The sequence below is a fragment of the Sphaerodactylus townsendi genome, linkage group LG09, assembly GCF_021028975.2.
Source record: "Sphaerodactylus townsendi isolate TG3544 linkage group LG09, MPM_Stown_v2.3, whole genome shotgun sequence".
Classification (NCBI taxonomy): Eukaryota; Metazoa; Chordata; class Lepidosauria; order Squamata; family Sphaerodactylidae; genus Sphaerodactylus; species Sphaerodactylus townsendi.
In genome coordinates this window covers 50686149-50706833 of record NC_059433.1, presented here as the reverse complement: position 1 = coordinate 50706833, position 20685 = coordinate 50686149, and the positions used below count along the sequence as shown (strand labels likewise).

The window sequence follows — 20685 nt, the reverse complement described above, 5'->3', positions numbered from 1 at the left end:
AAACCGCGCCCCCTGCTGGCTGGCAAAGTAAAAACACACAAAACTTTTTAATGACCCGCATATAAGTCGAGGGGAGCTTTTTCAGCATTAAAAATGTGCTGAAAAATTCGACTTATACATGAGTATATATGGTACCTCTGGTAGGGCTTGCTGTCCCCAGGGGTAAATGGAGATGTTAACCCTGGACATGGTGTTACAGGGAAAGCTAAATACAACTATATTTAGCTATTTCCTACTGAGACTGAGTGACCAAGAGAATTCATACTATAGTGTTCTTTATTACTGTGTATGGATGTAAAAGTTGAAAGCTAACAGGAAGAAAATATTCATTTGAAATGAGGAATTGGGGGAGTTGGAGGGATGCCATGGACTGCCAAAAAGACAAGTGGGTTGTAGATCAAATCAAGCCTGAACTCTTCCTACAAGCTAAAATATCTAAACTGAGACTTCTGTACTTTGATCTCATTATGAGAAGACAAGAGTCATTGGAAATACAATAATGACAGGAAAATTTGAAGGCAGCAGGAAAAGAAGACCCAACATGAGATGGATTGACTCAGTAAAGGAAGCCCCAGTCCTCAGTTTGCAAGATCTGAGCACGGCTGTTAACAATAGGATGTCTTAGAGGTCATTAATTAATAAAGGCAAAAGGTAATTCTCTGTGCAAGCACCAGGGCATTACTGTCCCATGGGATGATGTCATATCTCAATGTTTACTAGGCAGACTGTGTTTATGGGGTTCTCTGCCTTTGCCTTCTCCAGTCATCAACACTTTACCCCTAGCAAGCTGGGTACTAATTTTACTGACTGTGGAAGGTTAGAAGGCTGAGTCAATCTTGAGCCTGAAACTGACTTCCGTCAGGATTAGGTCATGAGCAGACCTTTGACTGCAGTACTTCAGCTTACTACTCTGTACCATGGGGTTCCCTCATTATTTCATAGGCTCACCACAAGTTGAAAGTAACTTGTTGGCACTTGAAGCACTGAGGGCAACCCCTTTCTTAAGCAAAACTCTTGTTCCTTTAGTAGCTGCATAAGAGAATTTTAGAGAATAAATTTCTCAGCATAAAAATGAAGTGAAGAAAAATTAACACTAGAATTTCTGCCTGTGGTATGTATACTAAAGGTGTAGGAATCCTACAGGGAATAAACGTGATGACTATCAATACTGGTCTCCTAACAAAGCACTACTACTCAAGACGAATGACTGTAACTGTGTTACACAAATAGAGCATTCGCTTGAGTAATTCAACAACTCGTTGTTTCAAGAATCCAGAATTAAGCAGAGCTATTTTTTAAAACATTCATGTCTTTATTAATCTGAAATGATCTTATAAATAATGGCCTATGGTGTTGCATATATTAGGTTCAAATTCTAGAATTGATAGTACACTACATGGTGAAATATATAACTAAATAACTGCACAGAATTTTAACTTGGTCTTACAAGAATCATGCCATTACAGTAGAGGCATTCAGAAAACAGTGAGAGTTCAAAAAGGCATGGTCTGAGTGGCATTAAAGTAGAGTCTGTGTCTTAGTGGCTGTCTACCTCTGTAATCTGTATAAGCAGTTATACTGCTTTGGTAAGAAACTGAAAAATTTATGTAAGATTGTACTGTCAAATGGGTGAGCAGATACAGCTGCCTTTCTTATTTGTGAAATATAGTCTTCCAGTGGGAAAGGGTGAGGTTTAAAACATGTTGGAATTTTGTGGATGCTCAACTGGTTTTGTTGCCAGTTTTTCTTGTATGCTACTTGGGGGTGGGGGTGGGGGTTGTTGATTCCATTTTGGTAAAAAGTTGCCTCTAGTTGTAATAGATGGGAATCCCACATTTGAATTTAAATTTGTCTGTCCTTAGCAAATGCTTTGGGAAATACCGTGTTCATAGATATGAATTATAGCTGAATGTCAGGAATAATTCTGTCTGAGATTTTGACTGTTGAATATTTCCAGAGATGTGGAAAATTTAATGCAAAATTAGTGAAGGATAACATGAATTTTAAACTATTTGGTAGAAATTTCCTCTTAAAGAATCTACCAAAAGAAATTAGAAATTGAAAGGAGACATTACGATAAATACTGAACAGGAAAGGTGGTTCCTGTTTGCAATATGAGTTAGAAGCAGGCATAAGGCCATGGTTCTGAATGACCAAGGAACGCTAAACACTTCTTACATTGGGTGCTCCTTTTCTCCCTGGATCATGAAACTCATTCCAATTCTCTCCTAGTCAGCTCAAGTCATCCAGTTGCTAACTTATTTGAAGGGCATTCACATATCTGCAAGCATGCAGTAACCCCCACATCACTACTGTCTGATGTTCCAACACACACACATTTAATGAGCATTGTCAGTCACAATGTTTTTCAAATCTTACAGGGAAAAAATGTGGTCAACCCATGAGGTGGAACCACAGGGACTCATCTGTTGATATAATGTGTGAAAGAGCCATAAGGCACTGAGCAGAAGCAATTCTTTTACTAGGACTGAAGTATGGAGTGGGAAAGCAGATGTGTTTGGACTGCCAGAGGAATCACAGACTGATTCTCATTCAGTTTGGGTTCGAGGAACCGAGACAAAAAGAGACAAAACAGATATTACAGATTTAGTGCCAAGTCTATTGCATTGAGTGGAAGATTGGGGAGCTCAGTACTTCACAGGATTGGCACCAGATACATTTGTTTTCTGTACACTACATTTGATTTCTTTCCTTCAAACTGAACAGAAGGAACAAACAGAAGTTAACTGCTGAGGAGAAAGCTTGCTATGTCATTCATGTTGCATGTCACTTCTTTGTTTTTGGTTGACTGCAAGTTCTGATTAATACAATAATTTGGATTATCTTGAGGTAGAGCACAGGAGGTCAGGCAGCAGTGAACATCCTTAGTAATGGATGAGGGAATGTCTCGTTTTAAAAGAGACCAACACAGGACGGTTGTAGCTATCCTGGTTACCTGGATCTTCTCTAGTATTAATGTGACTGTCCTACGTTTTATCATCATAAATGTTACAGCTACTTGGCTAACTGTTAAAATTATATGACATTTTATTTACAATTTTGTCAGGCAGTATTCAGGACAGGCCATTATTGCATAATAATAGATAATTATTTTTTAATTTGAAAAAATACACTCCCTTACTAATTATATACATCTGTTAAAAGTTACGTAGAATTTTTCTTTCTACACAGAAACAGTCTAAAGTTTTTTATAAATGCATTATCAGAATGCTTTCCAGAAGTTCCTCCACCCTAAGGCTGGATACATGCCAGGGTCATTATAGTGTTTTTACACTTTTAAGATTCTTTTTGGGAATGGGACACAATCAAATTAAAACATGTTTATTTCAGTCTTGCAGCCGTGGCGTAGTGGTTAAGAACAGGTGCCCTCTAATCTGGAAGAACTAGGTTTGATTCCCCGCTTTGCCGCTTGAGCTGCGGAGTCTTATCTGGGGAATTCGGATTAGCCTGTGCACTCCAACACACGACAGCTGGGTGACCTTGGGCTAGTCACAGTTCTTTGGAGCTCTCTCAGCCCCACCTACCTCACAGGTGTTTGTTGTGAGGGGGGAAGGGAAAGGAGTTTGTAAGCCCCTTTGAGTCTCCTTACAGGAGAGAAAGGGGGGATATAAATCCAATTTCTTCTTCTTTCCTAATTGATTTATAACTATGGTAGATTCATTTCTAGGTTTCTGGTTGGGTCACATCACCTACCTAATATTAATTCTCTGAAAAATCACATGAGAAAAATATTCCTACTTCACAGAGGAAAAGTTTATTTTTAATGTTTAATATTCTGTGTTTGAGCTAGGTAAGTCTTGAAACAAGGCACAAATTCATGACATCAGATTTTATAGGGCCAGAGAAATCCCATGTTTGAATAATCATGTGATCTCATGTTTTATTGAGGGGACTGTGGATATAGAGCATTGTTATCCCCAAAAACATTGTTGTTAAAGAAGAGTAATGAAGTGCAAAGATACCTCAAAGGCCGATTACACACAAGGCATTTGCTGTGCAATGGGGGCAGATGGCTGTCGAAGCAAGATTTCTGGTACAGATGTATTTCCTCAAGCCCTGTTTTCACTTTCTAGTCTCACTGCAGCAAGTGAGACCACTTGCAGCACGAATTTAATTTTGCTTTGCTACCAAAGCAGGGAGATTTTTCAGTGAGCACAGCTTTGCCCCAGATTTCTTCCCTTTGCCCACAAACAGCCTGTCTAGCTCCATTCTTCCTACTCCTCACACTGCCATCCATGCTTTCCTCCTTGCCTCCTTGTTCCATGTTGCTGACTCCTTCCTGCTTCTCTAATGTACATTTCAATACATAGCAGTGTATCAGTATAACAGAGCTGGCTTTTGCAAGGAACAGCACAAAAAGAGTGTGTTTCTGGATCCAGTTCACCTCCCCCCCATAATGATCAGAAGGGTTTTTAAAAACTTTTTTTTCAGACAATCCTCTTTTCAAAACAAGCCTCTCTCTGGCAGCGGCAGCAAGAGAGAGACTGGGAGAGAGGTGGGAGAGTGAAGGGAGAATATCAGCTTTATAGTATTGGGACTACTGAGTGTTATGAGATCTGTGCCTTTAAGAGGGGCGGAATTATGAGAACCAGGAAACAGAGGCCCATTGAGACTAGTTGCGGGGGAGGGCTGAGTTGCCTCATTACATATAAACGGATAAATAAACAGACATACTTCAGCTCCATTGCTTGACTAAAAGGTCCATGGTAAGTGTTCCATGAGTAATGGGCCAGTGATACTTAGAAAACTGTCAATGCCCATCTACCTAATAGGTCATTTTTCTGTCTTCTCTATTCAATATTATGGTTGGAACTACATGTCACACACAGCTTTGACCACTGTTTTAAAACAAAATGCCACTTAAATTGCAATTTAAGGAAAGAGACTGGTGTAGCAGGAGGCTCTTTCAGAGTGTCTATAGCAAGCAGAATTGTTGTTGTTGTTGTTGTTGTTAAACAATCAATACAAAAGCAGACAAGCAGTACAAAACAACCAATACCCAATATACCTCAAAGCTAAAATCAAATACATTAAAATCCAATACGAGCATTTAAACCTAACTTCAGATGACGTCTGAGAACTCCCAGTAGCCGGCAAATAGCCAGTTAGATGATACATGGGGGCTTTAACAGAGGGGGCAGACAATCAGCAGCCAGGCCCCCCCCAAAAAAGCCCGGTGAAACAGCTCAGTTTTATAGGCCCTGTGGAACTCACTGAGGTCCCACAGGGCCCTAACAGCTGGAGGAAGAGTGTTCCACCAGTCAGGAACGAAGGCCATAAAAGCCCTGGCCCAGGTAGAGGCTAGCCACATCATTGAGGGGGCAGGGACCACCAGCAAATTTGCCTCTGCAGAACACAGAGGCAGTATTGGGACATATGGGGCAAGACGAAGGTATGTGGGCCCCAGGCTGCAGAGGGCCTTAAAGTTCAGTACCAATACCTTGAAGATGATCCGGAATTCCACTGGGAGCCAGTGTAGGTGGCGCAGCACGGGACAGATGTAATTCCTGGCAGAAGCACCCATGAGAAGGCAAGCCGCCGGATGCTGGACCAGCTTCAGTTTCCGGATCAGCCTGAAGGGAAGGCCCGCGTAGAGCGAGTTACAATAGTCTAATCTGGAGGCAGGGATGTAGGTATAGATTTTTATGGGGGGGTTCGGGGGTGGGGCCATACCCCCACCCGCCCCTAGGGCATGGCCACGCCTCCCCAAGCCCTGCCCATGGCCTAGCGCTTATAAAAGCAGCTCTCCGCGGCTGGGGACGGCAGACTCCCCTGCCCTGCCCTCCCCTTCCCCCCACCAACTGGGCTTGCAGCCGGCAGTTCCTTCTGCTCTCCCCTCTGGGCAGAGGCATAGAGGGAAAATGGAGCCCGGTGCAAAATCTCAGCCCCCGCCCCCCCCGGGCGGCCGCTGTGATGCTGGAATCCACCCCCAAACAACATCACTTTCAACGGTGTTTAAACTAGAGAGCCCAAATTCTCCTTTTAAATCCACCTTAAAGGGAGAATCTGGGGTCCTTAGTTAAACAGCATTGAAAGTGATGCTGTTTTGGGGTGGATTATCCCCCACCCTGAAACAGCATCACTTTCAATGTGGTGTAGTGGTTAAGAGCAGGTGCATTCTAATCTGGAGGAACCGGGTTTGATTCCCTGCTCTGCCACTTGAGCTGTGGAGGTTTATCTGGGGAATTCAGATTAGCATGTGCAATCCCACACACGCCAGCTGGGTGACCTTGGGCTAGTCACAGCTTTTCGGAGCTCTCTCAGCCCCACCCACCTCACAGGGTGTTTGTTGTGAGGGAGGAAGGGCAAGGAGATTGTAAGCTCCTTTGAGTCTCCTACAGAAGAGAAAGGGGGGATATAAATCCCAACTCTTCTTCTTCTTCTAAACTGAGGACCTCAGATTCTCCCTTTAAATCCATGCCGAAGGGGGGGATTTAAAAGGAGAATCTGGGGAAATTTGGGGGGTGCCTGTTGTCAGGGGTGCAATTGTTAAGCTAGAAGCACCAAACTTTCAGGGTATCTTTAGGAGACTCTCCTAATGATACCACCCAGGTTTGGTGAAGTTTGGTTCAGGGGGTCCAAAGTTATGGACCCTCAAAGGTGTAGCCACATCTCCTATTTACTCCCATTGGAAACAATGCGGGATGGGGGCACCCTCTTTGGGGGACCAAACTTAACAAAACCTGGGTGGTATCAATAAGAGACTCTTCTGATAATACATCCCAGGTTTGGTGAAGTTTGGTTCAGGGGGTCCAATGTTATGGACCCTCAAATATGTAGCCCCCATCTTCTATTAGCTCCCATTGGAAACAATGGAGGATGAGGGCACCCCCTTTGGGAGTCCATAGCGTTGAACCCCCTGAACCAAACCTCACCAAACCTGGGCAGTGTCATCAGGAGAGTCCCCCAAACAATCCCTGAAAGTTTTGGTGCTGCTAGCCCAAACAATGTGCCCCTGCAGGCCAAAAACCGAAAAAACACTAAAAATGTTTTTAAAAACCCACAAATAGAGGGGCGAAGCTTCGGACATGAATGGGGGGGTTGAACCCAAGAAACCCCCCCTTACCTATGTCCTTCTCTGGAGATGACCGTTGCATGGATCACCGTGACCAGGTCAGCTTGGAAAGGTAAGGGGCCAGCCGCTGAGCCTGGCGAAGATGGAAAAAGGGTTGCCTGGGTCTCCATAGAGAGAAATGAATCCAGGTTGACCCTCAGGTTGTGAGCAGAAGAAGTCAGTGTTAAACAAAAGGATAACAAAGCCCCCTGAGGCACACCACAATGAAGCGGGCACGTCTGGGAGGCTTGATCCCTATACCACACTGACTCTGATCCTGGAGGAATGAGGCAATCCACTGAAGGATAGTGCCCCGCACCCCAGAAATGGCCAGGCGGTGGGTCAAAAGGTTGTGGTCTACCAGATCAAACACTGTGGTAAGGTCTAATAATACCAGCAGTGCCAATCCACCTTGGTCAAGTTGCACGTGGAGTGTGTGACAGCAATGAAGACGGTCTCCGTCCCATGCCCAGCATGGAAGCCGGACTGGAAGGGATTGGGTGCTGATGTGTCCTCCAGAAAGCCCTGAAGCTGCTCCAACACCACTCTTTCAATTACCTTCCCCAGAAACGAAAGATTTGAAACAGGGCAGTAATTGGCCAGATCGCTAGGGTCTAAAGATGGTCTTTTTAAGAGTGGGCGGACCACCGCCTCCTTCAACCCACTTGGGAACATTCCTTGCTCAAGGGAGAGATCCATTATCCACTCATCTTCATTTGTTATTACTCCATCTAAAGGTTTCCTTTTGATCCACAAATCTGTGAACTGCTGATCAGAAACCTAACATGCTTCTGGTAGTTATGAATTCATTACGAACAATTGATAGTTTGCATGCAGAAAGAACATCTCACAAACAGCTGTTCTGCTGAAATGTATTGGCATATACTAATTTCTGAATAATTATGAGAAGCAAATTTGGGACAAGGGGTAGACATTATTTTAAAATTATAAGATAACAGACAGGCAAATTTGAGAAGAAAATATGTCCCTGGTAATTTTGTCCCTGTAAATAATGCTGTCAACTCTGATGCTATTTCTTTCCTTTTGGATAGAATTAAATGAAAGAGGGATGAATGCTGAATATTTGCATGTTTAATTAATTATTTTGTATTGGCCAGTTAGTCATTCCCTTTTGAAGAGTTTAGAGTGTGCCTTTCCTGTCTGAAAGTATACTGAATGTATCTGTTGGGTTAAGAATTTGATTTTTTCCAAAACTTTGGTTAAATATTGTCCAGGTAAGAAACTACTGTTGTGTTGTTTTGGAAGCTGACTTATCTTTTAAGGAAACTTAAAACATGTATTTTTATCTATGTATTCAGTGATCCTAGTGAGATGTTGCTGACTTAGAACTACAATGTGTGAACTGGGCTTGCTGCAGAATTTACATAAATTGTGATGAGGAGACATGGTATATGCTCATGTAACCTCAGCTTGTGGGTTCTGTGGGGCAGTACTTGGAATGAGTTTGCAAAGGAGCAAATTTAAACAAAACAGTTTACTTCTCTTTACAAATAACACTTTAAAAACATTTAACATTTACAATTCAAGGTTCTGTTCAGGTTGCATTTCAAGTCCTTCTATTTACAGTCTACTGATATTGCCAAGTCCAAATTCTTCTTTGCAAGTTGGCTGGCTCCTGAAGACTCCAAGGGCTTGATGAACAGGTTGCAACATGATGAAGGTTTCCAGGAGAACTCTCACCCATTACAACCACAAAAGAAAACCCTGAAACAATAAACTCCAACATTTACAACATAGCAAAAACAACAACTACCTTCCCAGTAGTTTCCAACAATATTGCAATTACCTTAACAAGGTGTTAAGGGTTTATAGAAATCAAGGTCCGAGTCTGGTAGCCTTGTCCTCCGCAAAAGAGCTCTTGCAACCTCTCTGCTGCTCCGAGTCTCCACCCCCTTACTGGGTCAACCCATTCTGGGCCAACCCATTCTGGGCATGGGGGTTACACTCACTGCATGTTTTCTCACACTATAACAAACCCATGGGCGTTGTATGTCTTTCGGATGTTACATTTCTGAAAAGGAGCAAGCTTGTTAGACTGATTCACTAGTTACATCACCTGGCCAGTGAAAGGAACCAGGCTGTTGTGCTGGTACAGTAGTGTAGTGTCACCATGTAGTGCTTCACAAAGGTGGAGAATTGTACATAATTGTGTTAAGCTGGGAGACAGGAAGGCAGAAGCAGGACCTACGTCGTGTCACCTACCAGCCATCTCAAAAGAATCTATATTGCTACTGGCACAAGGGGGTTTAAAGTTTTTAGATATAAAATTAAACAATGGTAAGAGATGATGGGAATGTGGGATAGTATGGTGAAGCCTGATTTCATTAGATCTCAGAAGCAAAGCTGGGTTGATACCTAGAAAAGAGATCTCCAAGGAGGACGTTGCAGAGGAAGGCAATGGCAAACCACTTCTGCTTAATCACCTTCCTTGAAAACGCCACCAGGGGTTGCTATAAGTCTGCTGCACCTTGACTCACACACATGCAAGCAATGATGAAAAAAATATTCATAGAAGGGAAATGGATATGAGAGAGCAGATACACTTTTGCCATGTGTGACTGTGGCAGGATAAATGCATCACAGTATTAGCTGTTATTGATGAGCAAACAATTCCATGTGCAATCTAAGCAATTAACCTTCCCACAAACTTTGTGACTGAGAAAACTATCTCTCTTTACTGAGAAGAGATTTTTGGTCTGCTGATTACGGTGCAGAGATGCTCCTCTTGAATTTCTGCTCCTCTGTTGCACCTTTTATGGAAATTGCAGAGCTGGGGGTTTAAAAACAGGTTATCCAAGAAGCTGTCTCTGTTTGTCCACTTTTAATATGTAGTGTATTTACAAGGGACCAATACCTTAGTCCTTGCACATGTTTTTCAGATGTCAGTTTTCTATTTTTACTTGTTGGTCTTTTTTTCCTTTCATTTGACCCCACTAGTTTGTTTAATAAAACTAAGAGTTCTTGCACAGAGCTTTATAAACACATGCTATTAGATTTTTAAACCTTTTTTGAAAGTGCCTCTATCCTACTTCCTCCTAGAAAAGTGACCTTTTTAAATGGAGGGAAGTGGGTTTAGATGACAGTCATGATAAATGCGGTCATGTTCACTCAATAAAATAAGGCCCAGTGCATTTGAGGATAAATCAGTGAAATGTACAGCCCCACCTGTCTGTCTCCATCATTCATTTCCACTGTCACTTTCACAGTGGCTGATGGATCACAGTTGCTGTAAAATTAGACAGCCTTTAATCTCATTTCATCCTGATTAGCTTCTCTTTACCCTTTCCCTCTAACTCACTGACTGACACGCTAAAAACTCACACTGGGCTGTGTTTGAGCATAGCGTACAAACTTCTTTTCAAATACCTTTTTTGAGGGGAAGAGGGGTACTTACCTGAGATGAAATAAAATGTAAAGATGAGGAAGACTAACGCTTGTTGAAACAAAGTAGAGGACAGCATACAATTAATAAGTAATGTTCTGCATCACTAGACAAAACAGTGGCCAATATTTTATATTGTTTATACCTATGTGAGGTTTTTTGTTGCAGCAGAGATGAGCCCCCTCCCCCTTTTTTTGTCCTTCAGAATTCAGAAATGTGTCAGAATCCAGAGACCTATTCTAGGCCTTCCCAAAGGTTTTTGTACCTTGAGTTATTTGATCACTGCCCCATACCATAAGCACCCCATCCAGAACATTATGGAGGCCCTGCTTCAGGTGGCTTCTGAGATTAGGCAGAGAGCACCCTGGGAGAGGACATTCTTGATGGTGACACCAAAACTCTGAAACTCTCTGCCCGGGAGATTCATGTGCCCCCTTATGCTGCAGTCTTCTGCCAGTGACTGAAGACTTGTTTGGTTTGACTTTTCCTCAATGATACCTCCTTCCAAACCAGTGTTTTGATTATTGTAGTTATGGCTTTGTATTTTAGCTCTGTTTTTAATTGTTTTAATGATCTGTGCTTGGGGGCTTGGTTGATTTTAATGGTTGCTGACTGAGAAAATAAGATCCAATGCCCCAGTAGATACAGGTATCTAGTTAGGCAGCTATCAGTTCTCAGTCTGATATTCTTCCATTTCTACCTATCCATAGCTTCCATTGATATTTGTGGTTGTTACGGGCATTAAACATGTACATTATTGCAGCATAGTTCTGAAAACATTTTCTGTAATGAGTAAAAGACATAAATGCTCATGTTAGGGATTCTCCAATCTTTAATGAGTTCTCCAACTGAGCATAGCTTAATCAGTAGTAACAGTTCTAGAGGGACTGTCCCTAAGGTCTGGAATGACAGCCCGCAGAGCAGAATGATGGTCCTAGGAAAAGAATAAATAAGCAGAGGACCTGGAAGGATTTAAGAGCTACTGTGGTGTAGAGGTTAGAGTGTTGGACCAGAATTGAGGAGTCTTGGGTTTCAGTTCCCCCTCAGCCATGGAAACTTGCTGAGTACCCTTGGTAACCTGAGTAACTAGGCACACACTTCAACAAAAATTGTGAGAATAAAAGGGAGAATGCAGTGAGCTACTTTGGGTTCCCACTGGGGACAAGTGGAGTGTGGGACCTTTCCTATGGTCTCCCAATGCACCCCTCAGTAGGTCTACTGAGATGTAAGTCACTTTTTATTCAATGAACTTTCTTTCAAGTAAGAGAACCACAACCTCATTCTAATTGCAGAAACCAAGTAGTATTTGTGCAACTACTCATTTCAGGTTGCAGCAGAAAGGGATAAGAGAGGAAATTGTGCTTCCATGCATGGAATTTAGATATATATGACACACAGCCCTTTGCTTCAGTAATTTTTTTTAAAAGCTTATCAAATGTATTAATACAAATAAAATAAAAACATGGGTGTATTATGGTGATTAAATTGTGGTTTACTGTGGGAGTTTGTAGAAACTGGAAACATAAAAAGAGAGGAAAAAACTGTGGGCTTTAATTATTAATTTGATCTTGAGTTTTAGATTAACACAGTAGGTGTTATGGTCTAATATGGTAGATAAATCTAACATCCCATTTTATAACCATTCCAAAGCTACTATCTTTAAACCTACCAAAAATATTCCATTTACTTGGAGGTCTGCTTGTAATTTGAAGAACGCAAATCTTACAGTGCCTAGGTCTGCCTCCTTAATGGCTGTATAAGATCTACTAGCAATAAGTAACATTAATTAATGCATTTTCACTAAACCTAGTTGTTTAGTTGCTTTTGCTTAGATAGTTATATGAGCACAGACTATGAAAATGATATTTGACCTTTACTGGAAACTAAAAATGCATCTTACTTATTCATCATTGCCGTGGCAAAAAAAAAAAATCTGTAAGGAGCTTAAATGAGACTACTTGATCTTTAAGAAAATGTGTCCTAAACAAGAAAGCTGCACATATTTCTTATTATTATTTGCATATGCTATACGGCTCGAGTGCATTGAGAAAAATAAAAGATAATAAAACAAATGAAATGAGAGATATATCGCCCAAAATAATCCAAGTGTGAGATAGGCTGCCTCTTTTTTTGGCACTGGCAAAAGAGCACAGAGTAAGAGCTGGCCCTGAGTCATATTGATTTCCCACTGCACTGGTTTCCTAAGTGCTCTGTTGATCCGTGTCAAGCAATAAGTTCCTTGCCTGTACATGCACATCACCTCCCCATTTGTCCTCACCTAGATTTAAGGTGCCCATATGATGAGCTGAACAAGGACATTATTTTTCCTACTGGTGACACCAGCTAGAACTAGCACATGTAGTATGATAACTAAAGCTGTGTAAGTATGCATTTCAACATACGATTTTTGATAGTTTCGTATACCACAGAGCAATACATATTATGGCATTAAAACTGTATTTTTTCTGTTGCAGCTCAAATGCTGGAATAATATGGAACAGCAACAAAAAAGGTTTCCTATTCTGTCTCTCCCCTCCCCATAACAATAAACACTAAACACACACACAGGCATACACAGAGACTAGCAAAAATGATGTTGCAACCCTGGAGAAACAGTTTTGATCTGTCTTAACAAAATGCTTCCTGATTAGATGGATGGAAAATGTCTTATTGTGCTGCTAATGACATTGTACAGGAAATTAAGCATATACATTTGGAGAAAGCATTAAATCAGCAGGATCTTAATTTAAAAACTTAAAACTGTATGGAAATGCAGCTTGCTCGTTGCTATATAAGAGAAAGCAACTGAACACTCTGACTCTTCTTGTGGAAACATTGCCAACACAACAAAGCTTAGCTGAGGATTTTGTGGTTTTTTATGTGTCTTCTTGTTCATTATGGCATATATACAGGGCTGTGTTAGACAATTGCTCTGATATTTCCATGTCTCTGACATGTTTATAAACCTACAGCAGTTACTTTACTTCAGTCCCTTCATTCCTTACAACCTGAGCACACCTGGGGTCTGGAGACACTTTAGACTTCAGGTTATGTAACAGTTGATACTGCCACTGTGACTGACTGGTGAGGTCACAAACAGCTCCTGGCCAATCTGGAGGAACTATTGAAAGAGTTTCTACTAATTATAAACTAGCGGGTCCCGGCCACGCGTTGCTGTAGCAATTGTCCTTCTCATCACAGTCCGCAACCCACACATATGTCCATGCAGGTCCAATGATCCCCAGCATAGCCTTTTGGGAGCAGCAGTGGCATAGTAGCTAAGAGCAGGTGCACTCTGATCTGGAGGAACTGGGTTTGATTTCCAGCTCTGCAGTTTGAGTTGTGGAGGCTTATCTGGGGAATTCAGATTAGCCTGTGCACTCCCATACACACCAGCTGTGTGACCTTGGGATAGTCACAGATTTTCGGAGCTCTCTCAGCCCCACCCACCTCAAAGGGTGTTTGTTGTGAGGGGTGAAGGGCAAGGAGGTTGTAAGCCCCTTTGAGTCTCCTACAGGAGAGAAAGGGGGGATATAAATCCAAACGCCTCCTCCTCCTCTTCTTTTTCTTTTTGGTTGGTCAAATGGAATCCCTCTTTCCCTTTTCAATTCACATTATTATATGGTGCTGTCCTGGTTTTTAGTCTAAGGTAACCCTTTCCATTCCACAACGGAACTGTCCAGAGTGCGAATCCCGCTGTCCATGAGGCTGGTTGACATGCACAGTCCTGGCTTGGGTAAGGTAGAAATGGGGCAAGAAGGCTATCCCAGTCAGGCAGCAGAGGCAGGGTGGTGAGGCACTCAGATCAAGGCCAGCTCCCTGGGTTTTTTAAGGGCCACGTGCCAAAGAAGCAGAGGCAGTAGTGTTGGTTCGCTCCCACCCCACAGATTTTCTTAGAAGAAAAAGGCAAACTCCAGCTTGCTTTTAGTAAAAGAGAGCTGTGGCGAATATGGGTGAGGAAGTGGGTTGGATGTGAGGGAGGGCAGAGTGAGGTGTGTGAGGATGAGCTGGATGTGGATGAGAGTATGTGTGTTGTGTGGTAGTAGTGGGTGAGGCACAGAGAGTGAAAGTTACCTGCATGTGTGGGGGGGGGGGGGAACCCACGGCAAAGTGTGTATGTGTTTCACTTCCCCTCGTATTACCTAACAGTATTACCTATTTACTGTTTTCACTGCTCATCTCTACCCATCTGCGTGAACATTCTAAGCCCTCATACCAACCCCTCAGGCCACAGACAGACAGGCTGCACGAACATTCTAAGGGTGACAGTTAAACAGAGGCAGCTTCATGGCCTGGTGCGCCAGGAAAAAGATGTTTTACCTGGCTCAGGTATGGACTTTTGGCGATTTGAAGGTCCGATTACCTGCCCACAACAGGGAGGGATGTCATGTGAAAATTTGGGAGCGATCCATCCAGATGTTTTGGCGTTAGGGAGTCACCAACAAATGGATGGTTAGCTTTGTATATATATAGATAGAGCAATCGGCTGTTACAGAGCCTCTGTCTGTATGATCTGAAGAATGCCTGGAATTTGCTAAGACTCAGCTGTTAGTAACAATGGATGGGAGATTTGTATCAATAGGCACAGCAGAGTTGTGAATCACACACTTAAAACACCAAACCATGCCATCAAGAGAGTGGAGACCTCTGGTTCTTTTCCAGTATTTTTAAAACAGCGCTGTAAAAATTTATGAAATAATGTGTGGATTTCAGCTGCTTTTTAATGTATTAAAGCTCAAATTTAATTTTCTTGTCTGAATTTAATATTTAGATGTTTTTTAAATTGAATGCCTCAAAATAGTGTGAAATGGAACTTGATAAAGAATACTTGTTTTATTTACAGTTATGCCATACAATAGCGCCCACCATTGTGTTGTGGAAGTCGAAAATTTCTTATTCGTTCTGGGGGGAGAAGACCAGTGGAATCCTAATGGTATGTAGACAATGATTTATGAGATTATGAGCAAAGAATGTGCAATCAGTTCAGAAGTACAAAATAACCACTTTAAAACATGCTAATTTTTTTCCCTTTTGTGCGAATGAGGAAGAATGCAACATAGACATTATATATATGAACTCTTTTACCTTGTGGCATTATGCCATCTAGAGGAGATCCCTGAATTGCTGTGACCCCATGTATCATGTATGTGGATTGCAACAGTGGTTCTGAAGTCTGCAAAATATATTGCATCACAGTTCTTAGCAGAGCCACACCTTTTTATAACCCTTGTTAAGAGTTGCCCTCGTAGTGCTTTCCTACAAATATGTTGGCTAAGTTTGATTGCTTTGTAAATGAATTATCCATGGGGGCACAATAATCCAAATCAAGAATAAACTATTTAATTCACTTTTTGAATCCTTCTTGACAACTTAGGCTGCAAATCTAGAAAGCTATACAGATGATCCATGCAGAGGGTCAGAGGTATCTTTGAAGTTCTCACCGTTGCCGATTGCATCACTGAAGAGAAGGAATAAGCATGCCAGGGACGTGCACCTGGACCCCTCAGTCCTGTTCTTTTGGAGGCAATTGAAGACAATTTTAATTTGCACATTTGACTAATTTTCTAGCAATCCTAAATCATGGTTTTAAATTTTGCTTTTAATGTATTTTATCTATATTGTAAGCAGCTTTGAGTTCTGTAAGGAAAAAGGGCGGCTAATAGATGCTTTAAATAAGTAAATGCTTTAAATAAGTAAATAAAAATAAAAGACTGTTTCTAGGACTGCGAGCATAATTAATAACCAGCTTTCCTTCTACTTTGTCTAAATAAATAGCAAACCTAATGAATGTTCTTGATAACAAAGTTAAATGTTCCATAAAGCTTAGGGTTCAATCTAAAGGAATGTGCGTGAGCACAGTAAAATGCTCAGACCCTTCATATGTAGCAGCATTGGCATAGATGTGATAGAAGAATCTTCCATATGAAAAGTGGAAAGTTACACAGAAGAGAATATCAGCCCTTTGTACACATTGTAGTTTCCATCTATGTTCAGTAGAATTGCTGAATTGGGGCCTTGATGTATCTATAATATGTGAGCTTGCTGCATCTGTTGAAATATCTAGACAGTCTTTTCCAAATTCTGACATTTGGAGATTTCTGTGAAGAGTATCAACTATTGTTTCATGCTTCTCTGTATTTCTTTACATAACAAAACAAATTCTGCACCTTTTTTTAGTGCAGTCATAAATTAGTCCCTTTCAGATAAGACTGATATTATAACATTACCAAAAGTATTTCAATTTTAAAAAGATAACGGTTGTTCCCTGTACAAGCATCAGGTCATTCTTTTGCTAGTCTGCTAAAGAAATTCACACAGAGATATTGGCATATTTGCTCATGGTATGCTCATGGTATATTTGCTTTTTATTTGATTACTTCAAAAATTTTCTACAGAGAGAAATTAAACAATTTAACAGACTTCTGAACAAAACAAAAAGGGAACATTGTGCCTTGCAAAATTTAGAATATTGTCAAGACATTGTTAAAATGCTTGCACATGAAGGCTGAGTTGCCGTTGTAGCAGTCTGTGTAACAGAGATAATTATGACTGGGAAGCCATAAAACAGCTTGCAGGTACACATTTTCTCTTGAAAATGCCAGAAGATCCAGCTGAAATTACATATACTGCATATATTTTATTGTGAAAGGCCCATTTCAGCATCTGCACTAAACCAAATTATAGAAAAGTGTGCATCTGTTCATTTACTTAAAAACTGAGATAAACAAACCAGTCCACTCTGTAAGCCTCTTTTCAATACAGATGATTTTTTTAAAGGATGGTTTTTTTCTATTATACTCCTGATATATTGCAACTGCACAAAAATGTAGAAGAAGAGTTTGGATTTATACCCCACCTTTCTCTCCTGTAAGGAGACTCAAGGTGGCTTACAAACTCCTTTCCCTTCCTCTCCCCACTTTGTGAGATAGGTGGAACTGAGAGAGTTCTGAAGAACTGTGACTAGCCCAAGGTCAACCAGCAGGAATGCAGGAGTGTGGAAACACATCTGGTTCACCATATAAGCCTCTGCCATTCAGATGGAGGAGTGGGGAATCAAACCCAGTTCTCCAGATTCGACTCCACCTGCTCTTAACCACATTAACCACATGCTGACTCTATGTGCAGATATAGACTGCAGAAAAGGTCTGAAGTAAGCCCCATACCATCCTCTACATCTAGTAAACCCTTGGCCAGGGGGGAAAACCCCTTGACTAAGCCAACTTGCATGATGTCTCTTGCCATCCTTGATATTGTTGCTCCCATTTCTGGTAAAGGGTAGCAGGGATAGCTATGTGAAGCATTCTGTTGAGCCACAGGGAAAAATCAAGTTCAATGTGTTTGTGCTCACCTTTAAAGCCCTAAACGGTCTCGGACCCTTTTATTTATGGTGCTGTCTCTCACAAAATATTCCCCAGAGAGTCTTACAGTAGGCTGGGAGCAACCTCCTGGTCGTCCATGGCCTAAAGATTATTTAGCGGTCCTCAACCAGGACCTTGTTGGTGGTGGTCCCTTCCTAGTGAAACTCTGTTCAACAAGACCTAAGCCCTGCAGAACCTAGTCCAATTTCTCAGAACTTGAAAGATGGAGATGTTCTGCTTGGCTTGTGGTTGAGAGCAGCAATGTTATTAATCAACAGTTGCCCTCCCTTGCTGGATCCTTCCTGGGACTCCCCATTACTCCATTGGTTTCCTTTAACTATCTGATTGTCACCAGCACTGTTACATATTAGAGTTCTTTGACTCCCTCTGGAAAATACAAGGAATAAAAATTAAACATGGGAGCTATCTTTTAGATCTTGAGCCAATGCCTGCCTGCTGTGGTTAAATGGCTGAAAGTGAACAAACTTAAACTGAACACAAACAAGATGGAAGTCATGCTGGATGGAAAGGTGGATGTGCTGAAAGCATTGTGCTTTATACCTATGATCAGACTAAGCTGATCCTCGCTGACAAGTTTATTCAGCCACACAAAAATCCAAAACACTTTCTTCCAATTCAGTCTAGCATGGGGTAGGTCTTAGGTTTATAAGATGTTAATACATATGGAGAGTTTTTATATGTGTGTGTGTGCATGTATAAACACACACACACACACACACACACACGCACACACACATATATTCCAAAATATATACACACACATATGTATATTCCACTTTTATCTCAGATTTGTATTGTTGATGGTTGGCTTTAGCTGGGAAAGGGCGGGATATAAATCTAATAACATAAGTCAAACAGAGTAATGTGCTCAGATGTCTTCCTGCTGAGCAGCTCCCCATCTTTTTCCATGCCATCTTCTTTTCTAAGAAAGGAAAATAGGAGACAGTAATCTGGAACTATTTTAGTAGGTAGCACCATTGGCTTCCCAGGAGGCATTTGGATAGAATAATTGTCAACACAGGTCAACCTTCTGGTACCACTGCAGAGTAAGGCAAAGAGCTGCATTTTAACTTATTTCTTATATATTCTGACTTCCTTGTTAGCAGTTGAATTACACTTTTCAGAAAACATTTAGACCACTTTTCCATGATTCATTGCTTAGTAAAAGAGGAGTGAAATGTGAGGAGCAATTTTCAGGAAGGAGTCACATGGAAGGGAAGTTTAAAGAAATCAGAATAGATATAGCAAAATAAAAAATATCAGTAAGAGCTGACAGATGGAATGATCAATTGCACAGAGATTGTGGGAGAAAGAAGGGAAAGAAAGAAGGACTATTGGGGCCAGATGATAGAGGTGGGTGTTACACATACATATGAAGCTGGCTAATATCATTGGTCCATCTAGCTCAGTATTGCCTGCTTTGACTAGCAACAGCTCTCCAGGCTGTCATACAGAGAAGGATTTCTCAGACATGTTACCTGGTAGGTAAAATTTGAGGACAGAGCATCTGGGCTAACTCTCCCTGTCCAACCGTTTGTGGATTCAGAAGTTCATACAAACAAGAGGATTGCTTAGATAGCATGACTGAAACATCATACAAGACTTCATATACCTACTAGAATGTGCAACTTCATCCAGTTACTTTTACATGTGGTTTACCTTTTCTTGGCACAGAATTTTGTTGTTTGGGGTATATTCTATTCCCATTTTGATGACTATGTGACATCTGATTCTGAAAGTGAACTTATAGTGTTGCATTTCCATTAGGTAAACAGAATCCTCATGTACTGTTTGTAGACTATATAGTTTTTGCCCCCAGGTGTGTGTGGAGTAATATAATGTTGCTTTGAAAAACAAGATCTTGGGTCAGGGTGTCAGGGCCTGGTTTGGTAGGTAGAAATTTAAAAGAAATAGATAGAAATTAAAAAGACAAGCATATGATCTTATTTATTAATGTAAATGCAATGTTGCAGAAAGGAAAATATAATCATATTGGTTTGTTTCTCCATGAGAGATATCATTGAATTGTTGTGTAGCTATGATTCCATTTTTTGTTAGTCACATGTTCAAGAAATGAGGGCTTTTTTGGACACTTCTGTCGAAGGCTCAAGTATTCACAGAAATCACCATGCATTCCCTTGCTCTCATATTCTTTCTTCCATGTCAATATATAAATGTAAAATAAACTGCAGATTTAATATCTTAACAGAATGCAAAACCAGAGTGTGGTGTTCAGGGTAAATATAGATACCTTTTCCTTACTTTTTAAAGCGAATATACATGGAATAAAGCATCAGGAGCAGTGGCATAGCTGTCACGGGGATATCCGGGGACAAACGTCCTGGGCGCCTCTGTGGAAGTCATGTGGGGGGTGGGAAAATTGCCCCCACGCTTCTGGGAAGGAGAAGGGGTGTGGCTGGGCCTCAGCCCTCCTGCGGCGCCCTGCCCCCCTCCCCACACACCCCACTTACCTGAGTTCAACTGGCTGCAAAAAGCAGCCGGCTGGAAAAGTACCCTGGTGGGAACTACACTTCCCAGGAGACCTTGCGAGCCCCCCCCCAGGGAGGTCGCTGCAGGAGTTGGGGCTTGCAAGGTCTCCTGGGAAGTGTAGTTCCCACCAGGCTACTTTTTCAGCTGGCTGCTTTTTGCAGTCGGCTAAACTCAGGTAAGTGGGGAGCACATGGGGGGGCAGGGACCGGGTGCCATTTTGCACCACCACCCCCACACTCACCCCATTGATCAGGAGAATAATTTTGCCATACTTTTTTGGCTAAGAAATTTGTGGTATGTCATCTACATATCATGGGAGAAGTCGCAAGAATGAAATA

At 41.6% G+C, this 20685-nt stretch overlaps 1 protein-coding gene across 2 annotated transcripts in view; it reads left to right on the top strand.

Moving 5' to 3' along the window:
• Positions 1 to 20685, top strand: part of KLHL14 (kelch like family member 14) — an 84762-nt gene that overhangs the window by 43755 nt on the left and 20322 nt on the right. For both annotated transcript variants that reach the window (XM_048508270.1, XM_048508269.1), the window contains exon 4: positions 15322 to 15411. In XM_048508270.1, coding sequence (XP_048364227.1) covers positions 15322 to 15411 — 90 coding nt within the window. The remainder of the gene's footprint in view (positions 1 to 15321; positions 15412 to 20685) is intronic.